Consider the following 17,570-nt stretch of genomic DNA (forward strand, 5'->3'; position numbering starts at 1 on the left):
CTGCATGTAACCAGCCTCTGCAAAGAACAGTTCTCATATTCTAGATCTCAAGCTGTCTTTCCCAGCTGTTACTATATGAGACTGGAGTGTCCCAAACCTTCAGGACATTGGGGAGAACTGTGCTTTATGCACATGTTGAAAGCCTCTTTGACAGGTCAGTGGAAAGGCCTTAATTTGAGCCGAGAAGGTCAAACTAGATACTTTAAAATATTTGTTTACTGAGACGTTTTCACTGTATATGAAAAATAGAGGTGTTCAGCAAAAATATAGTTCCAGATGGTCTAAAAAATGTCCAAGGCATAAGACTTGACAGGTTACAGCAATATACTTACCTTGTTTCCTTCGTTCCCTGGGAGTAGACACGCCCCCATGTCTTTGCCAGTACACGCTCAGAGAAGAAGCTCTCTATTGGAACTCTCTGATGGAACGCCTTACAGGTGCAGTTATCCAATTCTACCCCCTTCCTGGTAAAGCAGGAGGAGGTTAGATTGATCTTCTGTTGGTACCAACCTTCACTGGACTATTTAAAAAACAAACCAAAAAAACCCCACTCCTCCATAATTAAGCCAATTTTGACCTGACCCCGGCGGTTCTTTTCAGTGATGTATATTTGGCTATCTGGCTCCAAGGTGAAACCTTTACCTTTTGATGACTGGTAAGCAAGGATGCATCAATTATGCCTTCCTCTCTCTTTCGGGAGTGTGTTTTCCCTATGCTAATATAGTTTGTTCCTGGCTTTTTGGACACTGAGGCTTCACTGGGGGTAATATGTGATCTGATGCATTCATCATTTTTTCCCTAGTTTGCTGCCCTTTAATGGGGACAGGTTCATTACATATTCTCAAATAGTGGTATCTGTCCAAGAGGTGACATTTGCTGTATAGCCTTTGCTCATCTAATTAGAATATGGACCAGTCTGTGTGTTTCCCCAGGAGGGGACATGAGGAAGATGCATTGAGCAGGAGTGATAACTTAATAATTGTCCCGCCTGTCCAGCAGTGTGGTTCTGGACAACACAAACAAATTAGCTGCATGCTTCATAGAAAGATTTGGCATGAGTTGGTTTCTGGGAATTGTCTGTCCTCCGTTGAAGTGGCCAGCAGGATTGAGTATTGAAAGCAACCCACTTTGTGTCTGGTACCTAGGAAGTAGCAGTTGCAAACAAAAACGTCTTACCTGAGTTGCTCATTTCTTTGCAGCCTTGTGGACGATAGATGTGTTGTGCAGCCGGAAGCAGGTGATCTTAATAACCCACCCAAAAAATTCAGAGGTAAGGTTATAAGTTTACTTACGATCCTCTTTCAAATCTCTCCTTAAAACTCACCTTTGCTGTGATGTCTGCAAACGAACTTGGTAAGTGTTAGGTTGCTGGTGGGCTGGTACCCCCTGCCTATCATGCTGACTAATATTGTCTCATAGTTTCCTTGTACTCCTCCCTCTGTCTGTGTCTACCTGCTGCCTCTTGTCTTATACTTAGACTGTAAGCTCTCTGGGGCAGGGACTGTCTTTTGTTCTGTGTTTGTGCAGCGCCTAGCACAATGGGGTCTTGGTGTATTTATTACCCTAATAATTTAAAGATCCCCTATCTCTGGTTCAGAACGACGGCTGCATATGTCATGTTTTAGAGTCTTTGAGCTAGTGGCCTTCTGTAGGTGATTTAGCATCTTCCTGTGAACCTGTCTTTTCCACTGGCGATGACTTAAACTTAGTCCCAATGTCTTTCGTGGTGTGGAGGCACATTGCTGTTTTATGTATTGAGCAACTATTTCACAAATAGTTGCCTTGCATAGGTTTAAGAACACATTTTGGGTGTGTTTAGTTTAGGCTGGTTTTCTTATCAGGGCAAACAGGATGCAAACAGGTTTGTTTCATTTCCTTTTCTCCATATTTAATTTGGCTCCTTTATGACATACAGAGAGCATAAATAGGTTTAGTATTGGACAGACAGAAACTGAAAATGACAGAAAGTAACCCTAGGAAAGAAAATGAAAGGGAGTGAACCTGGTTCGACACAACCGCTCCTGTTTTGACCTCACCAAGTACTAAGAAGTTTAAGTTTGCCCTCCTGCCCCGCACCATGAAATTAACCCTAAGAAAGATATGCTTGGGGTAAAAGCCTTCCTCTTTCAGATCTTAGATAGGCAGTGGCAAAAGAAGACCATAGTGACTTCTCCTTGTTAAACTAATTTTTGAATGGGAAGGGAAGAAATTAATGTGGGTCCCTTCTCAGTTAGTTTCTTAAATTCCTTCTCTGTGCCCCACTCATTTTTAGTGCCTGAAGTTCAAAGAAACTGAATAAAAGATTCATTTATCTTGTATTGCTTCCTAACCCTTGCTAACAAACAGAAAATGAGCAAGCTGGTTAAAGAGTGGGTGTGTAAAATGTTTGCCCTCTCTTCACTGGGTGTATTCTGCAGCACACTACCTTCAATTTGTGTTTGCTACCCTGTTTCTTTAGGTCTGGAATGACATTTTTTGAGACGTGTGGAGTGCCAACAAACCCATTGAAAATCTGAGAGCAGGTGATCAGCTCCTTTGAAAAGTCATGCACCCTCTCCATTGCTGTCTGGCTTTTATGACCGGCTGCAGTTTTTCTTCCCTCACAATTCAGAACACTGATGAGATCACATTGATTAAAAACAGCCTGTAAAAAGGGAATTGGGATAAATGGGTTATTGCTGTTAGATTACTGTAAAGTGCTCTTTTTTTTTTTTCCTGGGTGCTTTAATACTAAATGGCTAATCGGTGTACTTATATGCAATGCATTGACTATGCTGAAGAAGTGGTCTAGAGTAGTTTTAGCACTCAATGTTAAATTAGCCAAGGAAAGTGGAGTGCTGCTGTTCTGGATGTTGTCTCATATATTCCAGTTCATGACGCTAAACAAATTTTGATCTTAGCATAAAAGACTAAGGAGGAAAAAGAACCGACTTGACTAGGAAGAGCCAGGAAAGGTGAGAGGAAGAATAGAAAAAGACATAATTATCACTCTCGTAGGTTAGTGACTACAGGTAGGTACAAGTAGCTATCACACATTTGTCCAACATATAAAACATTATGTTTGGAGGTTGCTTGTAAATTATTAAAGGAGAAATGAATAATCTGACAACCATTTCAACCTGTGTAGAAGCAATTTCACCGAAGACTTCATGGGGAAGCCTATATGTTCTTTCCTTTAACAGTTAACGGCAATGGAAGGTATAAAACCTTAGCACAATGTTCTTCATATGTTAATTCCCCCAAAAGATCTTAAAAGTGTGTAACACCTCTTTGCCTATGTATTTTTATATGTCCTCCATCACCACTACACTGGAGCATTTCAGGTTGACTTCACCACCGTCTGTGCGGTAGGGAAGTATTTCCTCATGTATAGATTGTAAATAGAGGCACAGAGAGAGTAAGTGACTTGCCTGCGGTCATGCAAGAATTCGATGGCAGAGCCAGGAGTTCAATCCAGGTCTCCTGAGTGTCAGTCCAGTGTCTTAATGACAAGAGTGAGCGTCCCAGTACAAGGGACACCGATACGTCACAACCTACGCTGTACACAGACACTAGAGGAAAGTCAACCTCCTCTTGAGTGGAGGGCAACAGCAAACCAAAGGCTGTAGTTGCACAACAGGAGAAACTTTGGCTGAAGAGACACAGACACCACTTAAGCTTACGGGTTCTTTAAATAGCAGATGATTTGATATATTTTAACATCTCTAAAGAAGGGCTCTCCTGAACTCTGCTCGAGTGGCACCATGTGGTCCCAGAGTTTAGGCTGGTCAAACTTGAGGCTTAGGACCCTGTGATGCTTTCTCAGAGCATCCTGAACTGTAAGCTGCCTTGTTACCCCTCTGCCTCAGTGAGAGAGATTTGCTGCTGCTAAACTGTACTTCAGCCGCCTGATGCTCCAGTCCATTAGCCAGCCCAACAAACTCCTCAGGACTCTGCCAGTCCTAACTTTGCCTTGCAGGTTAACTCTTGGTGTACTTCAGTTCCTGAACTCTCCCGAAGTGTTCCCCTGCAGCATCCAGACTTGTCACTGGGCACCCACAGAAATACAAATCCATTGTCTCCAGAGAGACCGAATACACACCAGCCTCCTGGCTCAGCCAAGGGTGCACGTTTCACTTAATAGAATAGCACTGAGATGGATTTATAATAAAGCAAGAATAAATTCAAAGTGATACTATGTAGAGATAATAGAAACTGATTACAAATAAAACAGAAGTATAACATGCTTCTAAGTGACTACATCTAACCTTAGCAGGCGTCAAGCTTTGTCTAAAACAGTTTTCTCACCTCCAGTTACTTTTCAGTGTCACCACCTTACGTAGATGGGGATCCACCATTCATAGGTGCAAAGAGTGTTGACCTCTTTGTTCCCTTAGTGATGGATCACAAGATGCCCTTTTGCTTCGCCTTTATATTCTCCAAGGTTCATTGTCTTTGTCTCAAGAGTCACGCTGACCCCCTGGGGCTCAACATATGGTGTTCTCCAGGGTGCTGATGCCATGCAGTGTGTTCATCCTCCTGATAACTGATGTTTACCTCCGATGCAAACGAACTGCCCATCGTCTCTGACATTCCTGTGCTCCATTTACGCTATAGACACTTGCAAATCAATACTGCTTTGTCTAGGACAAATGTGTTTATAAAGTCTGCCTCCAAAACACACTTTAGGAACATATTTCCAGCACACACACCTAATTTTGTGCACGCTGTCTGTACTTACATCACACCATGATATTTTTGACCAGTGTGTTACCAGTTTTCATTTGATAGGGCACTCTTTACAGATTACACCTAAATACTATGTGTTATAAGTGTGTCCGGTCTGATGGAAATTCACAGAACAACGGGCCCACTGCCAATTGGCATTGAGAGGGTCTTAGGGTGACACCTATGTCTACGTTGCAGCCGTTGGTACGAGTGGCAGTTCACTTAGACATATCCGTGCTGGCTGTACTCTACCTACCTCACTAAAAAATAGCTGTGAGGACTCTGCGGTGTGGACTGCACAAGCCTGCTTGCCACCCCCCATCCCGCTGATATGTACTCGCTTGTGCGGCTGGCACTGAAGACTGCTCCGTTGCACCCTTACTGCTATTTTTAATGAGCTAGCTAGACTACAGTTAGTGTGACTATGTCTGCCTGAGCTGCAAATCATGTAAACATAACCTTTGTCCTCAAGCTTTTCCCTCCAGCTAAAATATTGCAAAATCACTCTGGATAGTATTGGGACTAAAACAGGTAGATAGCACAGATACCCTCAATCTATGGGCTGTGTCCAGTTCCCAACAAGGTCTCTGGTCTCTCACATGTTCTAAAACTAGGGCTGCCAAACGATTTAAAACAATTAATCGTTCTTAATCGCAGTTTTAATTGCACTGTTAAACAATAATAGAATACCAATTTAAATGTATTATAAATATTTTGGATGCTTTTCCTACTATTCAAATATATTGATTTCAATTACGATGCAGAAAGCAAAGTGTAGAGTGCTCACTTTATATTATTTTTTGTTACAAATATTTGCACTGTAAAAAAAGAAAAACAAAAGTAGTCTTTTTCAATTCACCTCATACAAATACCATAGTGCAATCTCTTTATTGTGAAAGTGCAACTTAAAAATGTAGAATTTTTTTTTACATAACTGCACTCAAAAACAAAACAATGTAAAACTTTAGTCTACAAGTCCACTCAGTCCTACTTCTTGTTCAGCCAATTGCTAAGACAAAACAAGTTTTGTTTATCTTTTTTTACAGTGCAAATATTTGTAATAAAAATAATATAAAGTGAGCAATGTATACTCTGTATTCTGTGTTGTAATTGAATGTGTGATAGTGATTTCACATGGTATTTGCTGGAGCATAGCATAGGTGGGATCCAGTAGGCTGTAATGAGGCCTGCTCTCCATGAGACTTAAAAGATGCTGAAGTCTGATTTTAGCTTGATTTGTGGGGGCATTCAGAAAGCCTTGCTAGAAGTAAGTGAATGTGGTTAATTACATTTTAGGTTTCCATTAGAGTAGGAGCCCAGGTAATCAAAGGCCAGTGATTTAGCTGATAGCATGTTTCACAAACAGAAAATGTTTACATGTTGTAAGCTGCTTTACATCTTTGTGTGAGAATCTGCTTTCAAATGAGCTGTGCTTTCAGCTGTGCAGATGTCAGTTAATACTTAAAATTCACCTTCTCAATGGGAGATGTCAGAAACATGACTGTGGATTTCACTTTGATGGCTGATGCTCTTTATAAGAAGTGCAGAAACCTGCTTGAGCTTCTGTGGTCAGAGGTAAACTTACAAAGATATCTTTACTGCTGTATTAAAAGTAGTGGTAAAGAGATGCCTAAGGCCAAATTCTCTGCTTGGATATGCATGCATGACTCCTAGAATTCAAGGGAAAATGCATGCGTATATTTCCAGTGGCAGAATTTGGCCCTTCTGCTTTCACTTAGGTTTCAGTATTTCAAGATTAAAAAGTCTTGTTGCATAGATGACAATTAGTCGCATGTAGTGTGCTCTGAAAGCTCCACTGTCGACATGGCGACTTTACCTTTGAAATTCTGATACATAGCTTTTACTTCACAACTTTTAGAATATATTCTGCTTTTGATGTGAGTAATGGTTCAGTTACATGTATAATCTGTTTGCTGGTGTAACTACTTCACACAAGTCTTTTTATAATAAATACCTCATAAGTATCATTAAGCACTAATACCACACTCACTACATGAAAATGTCCCTTAGAACTAATTATCTTTTTTGAAGGATTCTCTGTGTAGCTGAGAAGAGGAATAGATTTGGATTATTTTGCCCGCTAATGACTGATTCCTTATGGTCAACGTTAAAGAGATGAGTTTTGAGGGAAGAATTGGATAAGCATGGTGCCTTGGTGACCCATGATACAGAAGGAGTTCCATCCCAAGGGGGAGATAAGAGTGGGAGAAGGAAATTTATTTAAGCTTTTGAGTTACTGTGGTCAGAATCAGGGGGTAGCCGTGTTAGTCTGTATCTACAAAAACAACAAGGATGCATCTGAAGAAGTGAGATTTTTACCCATGAAAGCTTATGCCCAAATAAATCTGTTAGTCTTTAAGGTGCCACCAGACTCCTTGTTGTTTTGGTGGTCAGAAGTAAATTTGTAAAGGTACCATTTTGAGGGCCTCAGGGCTGGTTTTATTGGGAGAGCAATGGAGAGGAGATTGAGATATCAGGCTGATATAGTTGTTGCAGTGGAAAGAGGGGATGAAATAAGAGCTGAAGTTTCTGAGATGTGGGCTGAGACAGAATATTTCTGGGCTCCGAAGAAAAGGATAAGAAGCTTTAGTATGCTGCCGCGATAAATTAAAGTATCAGATGGAAATTCGTGTCTGATGCAAGAAGCTCGTGTGCTTCCCAGAGCTTTGAGGAAGGTTGTTAGTTCAGTTGTTTTGGTCCTAAGTCACAGTCCGTTTGGGTGCCAAGAGTTATTTCATGTTTTGAATGCTGGCACACCTTTACATCCTTCACCTACAAAAAATGAAGTGGAAAGACTGCTAGAAGACTGATATTTTTGTTGTTTATTGCAGAAGCAGTTGACGAGTGGCCATAAGTTGGTGTTAGACAGCAGTTCCATGGCAGTGAGACTTGAGTAGTTTTTATACTAACATCTTATATATATATATATATAATTCCCCCCCCCCCCCCCCGTCTAATAAGTGGTGTTGCCCTTCATAGTGGCATTTTCTGCTTCAGTTAAGCAAAAGTCATACAGCAGAACAGCTTGTCTGCTTGAAAAACATTCTGAGACTTTAAGGGTAGATTCACTAGGGTATCTTTGTTTTTCCCCATGATATCTACAACAAAATCTTTAAGAAACAGCATTTTATTTACCTAGCTTGAATATAGTCTCAGTACAAATGACATCTGCAGCAATAAAATCCTAGTTTCACAATTCTTAAAACATAAGCCAAATCAGTAATCTGTGCTATTTTTGGATAGCAAAAACTATCCACTTAGGCCAGAGGTTTTCAAACTGTGGGTCGTACCTCCCCCCGAGGGAGGGTGGCGAGCAGCGATGCCAGGCAATGGTGGGGCTCAGGGTTCAGCGCAGCAGGGCTCGGGCAGGGAGTACTACCTCCACCCCCTGACTCGCCTCTTTTTGTCTTGGGGGTGGGGAGGGAGCACAACCAAAAATTATAACTCAAAGGGGGAGCTCAGCTCAAAAAGATGTTTTTTAAAAAGCTGGGATCACATTTTATTCATGCTATCAAGGCTGTTTGAATAGGATTGTGACTCTCATTGTAGACCAGGGGTAGGCAACCTATGGCATGCGTGCCGAAGGCGGCACGCGAGCTGATTTTCAGTGGCACTCTCACTGCCCGGGTTCTGCCCACTGGTCTGGGGGGCTCTGCATTTTATTTTAATTTTAAATGAAGCTTCTTAAACATTTTAAAAACCTTATTTACTTTACATACAACAATAGTTTAGTTATACATTATAGACTTCTAGAAAGAGATGTTCTAAAAACGTTAAAATGTATTACTGGCAAAACCTTAAATTAGAGTGAATAAATGAAGACTTGGCACACCACTTCTGAAAAGGTTGCCGACCCGTTGTAGACTCTTCCATGACACCTTTTTATATACACAGGTTTGTGCAGAACATATGAAATAATTGCAGTTGAATCTCTTATTGGTGATAGAGGGCTGAAAGTAATAATGCTTGGAACTTGCATGATTCTCAGAGGTGAATGTCTGTTTTACAGATGAGGAGGAAAGGGAGAGGCTGAGTGACTTGGCCAAGGTGTCACAGGCAGTGGGTAGCAGAGCTGGTAGCAAAACCTGGGTGTAGGATCTTGCCAGTCTTGTGGCTTAACCCCTGGCTCATACTGTTCAGACTTACTGTGCTTTTGCAGTCTTTTTTATAGGTGTGTTTGTTTCCCATCAGAATTTAGCAGTGCAGTAAACCTGTATGTTAACATGATGGAAGACGTCAGGGCTTGCCAAGTAGCCTCCCTCTATTGCTCAAATATATTTATTCAGGACATGGATCCTATTGCAACCTCAAATGGACTAAATAGTTTGTAATAACTCCATTGCAGTATAGTGAAGAAAAAAATGTGCTTGTTGGGTTAATTTATCCAGCTGCCACCTCCTTCACAGAACATTGTTTTAGCTGTTGCTGGGCAACGCTTCTTTTTGGCAAAACATTCAAGGAATGAGCCGGTATCTCTCTTAGACTTAAAATGCCCTCATAGCGAAGCAGAAGATGAGAAGTTGAAATTCTGTTTCTTCTTTGGATCCTAATCCATGTTGTTTCTGAGTAATGGTGTCATGAAGCATTTTATTGTGCTTATCTAGTAGTGTTAAGGCTAATGTTGCACATCTCAATCTTTGTAACTAGAGTGTGTATTTGAAATGAAGCTGTATAGTAGAGAGAATTTCTAGTATATATGCTGTCTGTCTTGATGGGATTCTCTTAAGTTATGCTCCACATTCAGTTAGATCAATATATATCTTTTTAATACAGAGCTGAGGATTCTTAAGGATGCGCATTTCACACTTGCCACCATGACTCAAAAGTTTGCACCCAAATGCTTTGTTTAATGTGAACCAAGTCACACCAGGTACACAGGTTGTATAACTCCATAAACTATAGCACTTCTGCACGTTTCTTGACTGTATATTCCCATATATTGGAATGCTGAATATTTTTGTCGCTGACTTGTTCATAGCTCAGAATTAAGAGCTACAGTGAACTCGCCTTTTAGTTCAAGTGTAGTATACCTGTCCTCAAAAATGTGGGCCATTTGATATCTGTTTAGCTTCACCTAAAAAGAGTTTTGGAAAATTTCAGTGCTTGCATATATCTATGCATAGATTCTCTCCTCCCTACCATCACTCTGATGAGAGTTATCGGAGCAGTTTGGGTGGCTGTATATGACCTTTTGCTCCAAAATAGCCTGCATTTGGTGATTATCTGGCTACGCTGCAAAGAGCGTCTGTTTTGATAGGAGTTTGGCAGAGGATTGTTCATGGAATGATGGGGAGTAGAGGGTTATTGTTTTAATGTTCATATTAATTATCCGGGTATCTAGAACTCGCGTGGGATTTTTTTTTCTTTCAATTTAAATGTATCTGGTAGTGGCTCAAACATATTTTGGTGACGGTGAATTAACAAATTAAACTAGTAGCACAAACTTTATGCATTGAGTATGCAGAAATGATTTCAGTCAGATTTACTGTACTGTAACTTTTGGAAAGTACTCTTCTCATGGTCAGCATGGTGGTTTTGGATATTGGCAATGTGGCTCCATTTCAGTTTTGAAATTCATGGGTTAGATTGAGATGTGCTCATTGAGTATCTGAAGATTAAACACGGTGAAGTCATAAACACCTGCTTATTACACTGGATTTTTCTTACCTGTCTGACTTATAACATTTTAATGCTGTCTCTTAGTCCTTCACAACATCTCTGCTGATGTCGTGGTCTCTTGTTAAACCAAGAAACTTTTTAAGAATGGAATTCTGTTCACATGACTGGGGGAAAACGTTATCCAGGGATTTGGAGCAATCAAATTTTTGAATTGCTCCGCTCCGGCTCCGGGCATAAAACCTACTGGTCCGCGCTCCAGCTCCGGGCTCCGCTTCAAAGCCCTGCGTTATACTAAACAATGACAAATTTAGGTGCTTAAGACTTTTTTGCACTTTTTTGCAACTTGCAAATTAGGTGATGTGCCAAAAAGGCCTTAGACTGTGAAAGGAAGCGCTCATGGAGCACATTCTATGAGTGGATGTTGCATCTTCAAAAATGCTGATCACTTTAGACCATACTAGAACGGCAATGGTTTGTTCTACCATTCCAGTTGATGGTATGTATTTAAATTATGTATGCTATCTTCCTGAAATTTTGAACTCTCAACATGAAAGCCATCTGTCTATCCATGGTAGAATTTTATATAGCACTTATCACTCTGGCATCTAAGTGCTGAACAAAATTAAAGGTTCCAAAAGTATAGTCTCATGAGCTAAAGCAGAAATGCATTTTTTAATACCCACCCAAATGTGAAAATGCTGCATTGGGCGTATATTGGAAAAGCCAAAAAGGACTCCTTTAAACACCAGTGAAATGCAGTAGACTGAGCTTTTGTGGAGAGAAATGGTAGGTAAAAACAGTACAGTGCTTGCAACTTTACAACAACATTTGACTGCGGTTGCCCCAGAGAAGTATCTCAGGCACTGCAGTTATATTTGTTACGTGAATAGGGGTGTCCCTCAGATACTTCTGTGCCATAACTCGTGATCTATTCTGTTCTAATGAATGATGTCCAGTGTCTCCAGCTTGTTTTAACATTCAATGAAGAGGCGAGGACTTGCCCTGTCTATACAAATGTGGTTGGAATGTAGAGGTTATATACTAACTTCCATAGATATTAGGAGCTAAATTCTGCCTAAGATATGCAGGGAGAATTAACTTGTATGAGACTTGAATGCAGCCGTTGGAGGGCAGAATTTAACATAAGAACCAAGGAATTCTCATACTGAATTAGCCCCAAAGTCCATCTAGCCCAGTAAACTGTCTCGAACAGTTCTTAGCACCAGATACTTTAGAGGAAGGTTGAAGGAAACCCACCAATAAACAGTTGTGGGGTAATCTGCCTCCCATGAAGCTCTTACCCTAATTTATAACAGTTAGACTGATTAGACCTTTGACGGATGAGATTTTATGTCCTCCTCAACATATCTTTTTATTAGCATTAACTATTATAACACTAGGTATTCCTATAAGCTCCCAATACCTTTTTGAATCCTTGAATTTTGTATTTGGGGGGGAAATACTTTTTATTAGTTTGATTTTTTTTTTTTTTTTCCATTCTGTTCTGTGGGAAGAAATGGAAGCTTATTCACTATTGGCCTGTTTCTTAAGGCAGGCTGGCATTCTGTAGCTGGCTCGGTGACTTGCCGTGCAGCTGGAAATGGGAGTTACATTCAGTACCTTGCTTCCCATCTTATTGGAGCTTGGGTACTTCGCTGAGATGGCTGCCTTGTCTGTAGAATATCTTAACAGTGACTCTCTGGAGTGGTTTTGCTATATTTCCTGGAGAAGGAGCACTGAGACGGTGTTGTCGGGGAAAGTACATGGGGAAACAAATTGGTATGGACAGGCTCTACTCTCTAATGTGTCTCCTTGCACAGGAAAGTTTACAGGTAGGGGGAGGGAAAATGAGAGAGACCTCCCTGGCATACAATGTGAATGCTGTGTGGATTGGCCAGGTTGGGCTCTCCCATTGATCTGCACTGGGACGGAGTATTGTGGTTAACATGCAGCATTCAGCCAACTATGGTTTTTTGTTTGTTTTTCATTTTGGACAGGCTCATGTTTTGCACATAGATAAATGAAAACAGATATAGTTTTATAAATGATGGAGCAAACGTCCTCAGAATATACAATGGTCATGAATATACACTGCTGGAACTTTACATGGGAGGAATGCTGGGCTTGTGCTTAAAGAACTAGACAGGAATTCAGAGCCTGTTTTTTCTGAGTTCCTGTCTTGGTGACACTCACTCTGTGGCTTGGAGGAAGTCACTCGATCTCTCTGTCTCAATTTTCCATCTTGAAAAATGTGGATAATCCCCTACTTAACAGGCAAGCTGAGAGAATAAATTCATTGATATTAGTGACGTGGTTGGGGAAATGCCTTCACAAGTACCTTGGTGGTACTAAAAAAGAAGTAACTGAAATGCTCACTAATTTTTTTTTTTTTTTTTTTTGTATCATCTGGGTACTGTAAATATATTTAAACTTTTTTTTCCCCTTGCTGAACATCCAGGAGCGTTCAGGTAGGACTGAGGGAAGGCTTGCCAAAATCCAGAGTTGAGCTGTTAAGTGCAACAGTAATGTTAAAACCTAGTCCCAACCTTGTAGACAAAAGAATACTGTGCCTTTGTTGCCATAGTTTCAGTGCAAAATCTGACCTTCGCTACAATAACATTCGGTTAGAAAGAACTTAGCTAATCAGTTTTCTAAAATTAGTGTGTTCCCTAGTACATAAGCTGGTATGAACAGGATATTTAATGAAATATTATACTTAGTTACAAGAGCCCAAGGGAATGAAATGCCTTGATGAGTTGTTAGAAGGGGGGAGGGGGAGGACGGATGGACGGGCGGTCGGGCGGGTGGACCAGATCAGTGCCTATCCCCCTTTTAATACAATCAAAAGTACTTTGTAGTTTGTGGCCTGCTTATTATTTAAGGTAATTCTATTATTCTGTTCTCCTCTGCAGCTGGCCCTCCTCGCAAACACACTTAACTTTCTTCCTTAATAAGCTTTCAGACTCTGCCCAAGCGAATAGGGGCACCTGAGCCTTCTGAAAAGTCACTCAGGATGCTGATTAATCAAAACTGATGGCTCACATCCATACTGGGAGTATTAATATAAAACTTTTCAGAGGACTGCAAACAGTTACAGTAACCTAAAACAACAACTTAGTGGTCTTCATCCATGGGTCTCAAGCACTTCGTGAAGGGGTAGATATAGCCTCTATTTTATATGCAAAGGTTGAGGGGAAATACTGAGGCAGAGAGAAATTAAGTGCCCAAGGTCATATAGAGGTTGTTGGCAGAGATGGGAGTAGAACTTCCAGGTGTTAGACTCTACATGTCTACATTTACCAGTGGGGTGTGCTGCCTCCAATTACACACCTGATTCTCCAAAGTGCTGAGAAATATGAAAATGAAATGGAGCTGGAGGGAGGCGCCTAGTATGCTAAAATATTGCATTTGGTATTTTTTTAAATAACTTCTCCAAATTTTTCAGAGTTCTGAGATGCATAAAACTCTGTTGGATATGGAATAACTTAAGCTAATGCATCTATCGTGTTCTGGGGAGATAGCCCCTGCTTCACTGACCAACCCTGGGATGGGATATATTTCTAACTCAGAGCTTCATCTGGTCATGAAAGCTGTAGCTGAAAGACCAGTCTGTTAGCAGTCATGAAAGTTATTATGTATTTTGAACCTGTCTTGAACACACAGATCAATCTTACTGGAGCCCGAGGTAAACCTTGAAACCCTCAACCCTATCTTGTGTGGGTGTTTGGGCTTGGTAGGGGAGGAAGAGACAGACAGAGACCAAAATAAATGGGGAACCGAGCTATTTTCTCCTGAATTTAAAGACTTGATGTTTCACTTGAACAGGAAATCAGATGCAAAGACTGAAAGAATATGAAAGAAAATTAGACTTCCCTTTGAAGGAGAGCTCATTGAAAGAGCTGATTTGGGCCTGTTCTGCATTGTTCATTCCTGTTCCAGCTCTTGTGCTCTGTTCCCCAACCGAAATCTCTGCTTCAGCATTACTGAATCTCTATGCATTTCTATTTTTTTTCCGATTTAGGACTAGAGCAGTGCTGATTGGCAGCCCTAGGCTGAAGCCCCCTGTATGCGCAAAAAATGCACAGCACGGGTAGTGGCAGTGCAAGCTTCCCAACACTGCTACACTAATGTGCCTCAAACTTGACCTTGAGAAGAACCATCTTGGGGGCAAAATTATCCACTCACTTTGGGAAGGAGGGTCTTAGTGTCAGTACAGGGAGTAGAACCTAGGTTTCTAGACTTGGTGCTCAGGACAATCTGCTGTACCACATTTCCCCCTCCCACCAGATAATGCTTTCTGACTGCTTGCTTTTTTATATGAGATCACAGCGTGATAGCAAACTTTTTTTTTTTTTTTTTTGGTTTTTAGGGGTTTTTTCCATTTTTTTGATTGATTGATACCCCACGTGACTGATCCTGTACTATGTACACCCTCCATTTGGTGACTCCATTTGGAAATGGTCTGGGCTACTTCTGAATCAGTCACAGAGATTAGTGTGGAACTCCCCTCTTCAGCTGATCCACTCTTCAGTTAGGGCAAGTTCATCATTCTTGACCATTTTAAATGGCTAAATATGAATGTGAAGTAAGTCCACTGTTTAACCAATCCCCTGAAATTTTACTTTATCACGTGTTAAAACTGTCATTCAATGGTGCCTGGAAGCAGAGGAGACAACAAATTGTAGGCAGTGACTTTCACTCTATGCATCCGAAGAAGTGAGGTTTTTACCCACTAAAGCTTATGCCCAAATAAATCTGTTAGTCTTTAAGGTGCCACCAGACTCCTTGTTGTTTTTGTAGATACAGACTAACACGGCTACCCCCTGATACTGGAAAGCAGCTGTTATTGCCAGAAACAGTCTCCTGTAATAGCCTAGATGTTCTCCGACACTTCAATGAGTCAGCTGTCAAGAAACCGCTCCTATTGGCTCCTTCTTAGCTTTGCTTTTGCGAGATGCAGCTTGCAATTCCTTAAGTAGCACATAGTTGCAAAAAGATGTGAACTACCCACTATTCAATTCCAGTACAGCTACTGTAATTCAACATGACTATAAAACAAATGGTGAAATTGGTGTGCATATCCTGCAGTTTTATTCCAGGCTTCTGATTTATGAGCTCTGAATACAAAATGGCAATTCACCTCCACGTGTCAGGAATGAGAGCCCATGTAAATTTGCATCCTGTATATCTCCGGGTCTACTCTCAACCTGGTGAAGCTTACAGGATAGGCGGTGCGGATGAGGGTTGAATTGGTGTTCACACAACTCCACTTTGGTGGAAGATGAGGAGAGAATTGCCTCTGGGGTTTTTTTCTTTCCTCCATCCTCAAATACAAGATATTCTTTCTTTCTTCCACCTTGCCTTAATTTTTTAAAATATGCCCATCTAGGCCTTTATGGGAAAAATCCCGTTTAATAGGGATGAAAGCAATAGGATCTATAGAAAAGCAGTAGGATTTAAATACTCTAAAATCCCATAGAAAACATTTCATTCTCTAGTCAGTTCTGTAGTGGCTTTTAACCTTTCTATAGTAGAGACATAACTTCCATTAAAAGGTTATTTTTGGACCACCTTTAACTTTGTATTAAATTCTATAGGACATAAAGCTCAAATAATAACCTTTTTTAAAATACAGTAGAATAGCAGAGTTACGAGCTGACCAATCAACCACACTCTCGTTTGGAACCAGAAGTATGCAATCGGGCAGTAGAGAGGGTTTAAAAAAAAAAAATAGTGTTAAACATAAACTACTTAAAAAAAAAAAAAAAAAAAAAAAAAAAAAAGTTAAAAAAATTTGACAAGGTAAAGAAACCGTTTGTGTGCTTGTTTCATTTAAATTAAGATGGTTAAGAGCCGCATTTTTCTTCTGCATAGTAAAGTTTCAACGCTGTATTAAGTCAATGTTCAGTTGTAAACTTTTGAAACAACAACCCTAACGTTTTGTTCAGAGTTACAAATATTTCAGTTTTATGAACAACTTCCATTCCCGAGGTGTTCGTAACGCTGACGTTCTACTGTAGTTAATGTCTACGTAAGCAGACTCAACCTAGGAATAAGCGGTTAAACACCTTGTTTTCACCCCTTAAGCTAAATCCTCAATGAGAGGGTCCCCCTTGTACGTATGTGTGTGGAGTGATTGTAGCCGAGTAGGTACCCAGCATGGGTCACGCACAGGACACAGTACTCTGCCTGGAGCAGGAATGTGTAGTCTGCTCCTTCTGCCTATGGCCAGCAGTCCTGATCTTCTCAGGACTATCTTCACAGTCAGATACGAGGGGAAGTACTCTTGTCTAAGCACAGGCAGAGGAGCAAAGCATGATTCTGCACATAGATACAGCAGTGTAAATAGTGTAATCACAGCAAAACATTGTCACTTGAGCTGTCTATGGGGCTTGTGAGCTCCAGCATTTGACATATTGCTGTCAATGGACTCCTTTGTCCTTTCAATTTGAGAATATGGCAGTTCCATTTCACTATGTTTTTCAAGGTAAACTAAGATATTTAATCTGCTAACATCTGAGTCTAGGACTGATTTTTCTCCTTTGATTGTTGGTGCATCACTAGCATCTGAAGAAGTGCAGGGTGCTTCACTGGCTTCTGAGCAAAGGTCAAGGTGCCAGCATTAATCTGTAAAGCATTGTGGTTTGAGTCCTGAATATATGCAAGTCCTTCTGTTCTTCTCAGCAGCTGATCACTGGAGGTATTTTTAAATTGTTAGGTGGGGACAAAGAAAGAAGGGGGGGGGGGGTGTTGAAGATTCTTGACTGGTAATCCCTTCACTTTCTGGCAATCCAAAAGGGAACCTTTGGGGCCTCTATCTGCTTGTTCTTTTACCAATGAAGGTCACTTGAAAACAGACACTAGATATTCATAGGAGTAAACTGAGAATATCATTGTGGTCTTCAAGACAGCATTATAGAAAACTGAAATTATTCTGAGCATCAAGTCCTGAGCTTCTCAAACGCTCGTTTGCAAAACATACTATTTGTAAGGCCCTTCATTTTTACTGAATTTTTATTTTATTTTATTTTTGCTGAGGAATTCCTGTTTTTTTACAAATGCTATCGTGTGTGTGTGGTGGGGGTGGGTGGGAGGATACCTTTCTTTTAAATTTTTTTCTTCACTTCCCATAATCTGAATTTTGGATGCAGCTCAGTAACCTAGGCAGACCCCTTGATCCCAGCTCCCCACTCTGGCAGGAGAAAGGTGGTGGCTCAGTGACC

General features: G+C 40.7%; 1 protein-coding gene across 3 annotated transcripts in view; it reads left to right on the forward strand.

Moving 5' to 3' along the window:
* The window catches only part of ITPR1 (inositol 1,4,5-trisphosphate receptor type 1), a 244,452-nt gene that overhangs the window by 22,050 nt on the left and 204,832 nt on the right, over positions 1–17,570 (forward strand). For all 3 annotated transcript variants that reach the window (XM_024196743.2, XM_024196818.2, XM_026650249.2), the window contains one exon: positions 1,200–1,270. In XM_024196743.2, coding sequence (XP_024052511.1) covers positions 1,200–1,270 — 71 coding nt within the window. The remainder of the gene's footprint in view (positions 1–1,199; positions 1,271–17,570) is intronic.

The sequence above is a fragment of the Terrapene carolina genome, unplaced genomic scaffold (assembly GCF_002925995.2).
Source record: "Terrapene carolina triunguis isolate 2854851 unplaced genomic scaffold, T_m_triunguis-2.0 Scaffold89, whole genome shotgun sequence".
In the NCBI taxonomy this organism is placed as follows: Eukaryota; Metazoa; Chordata; order Testudines; family Emydidae; genus Terrapene; species Terrapene triunguis.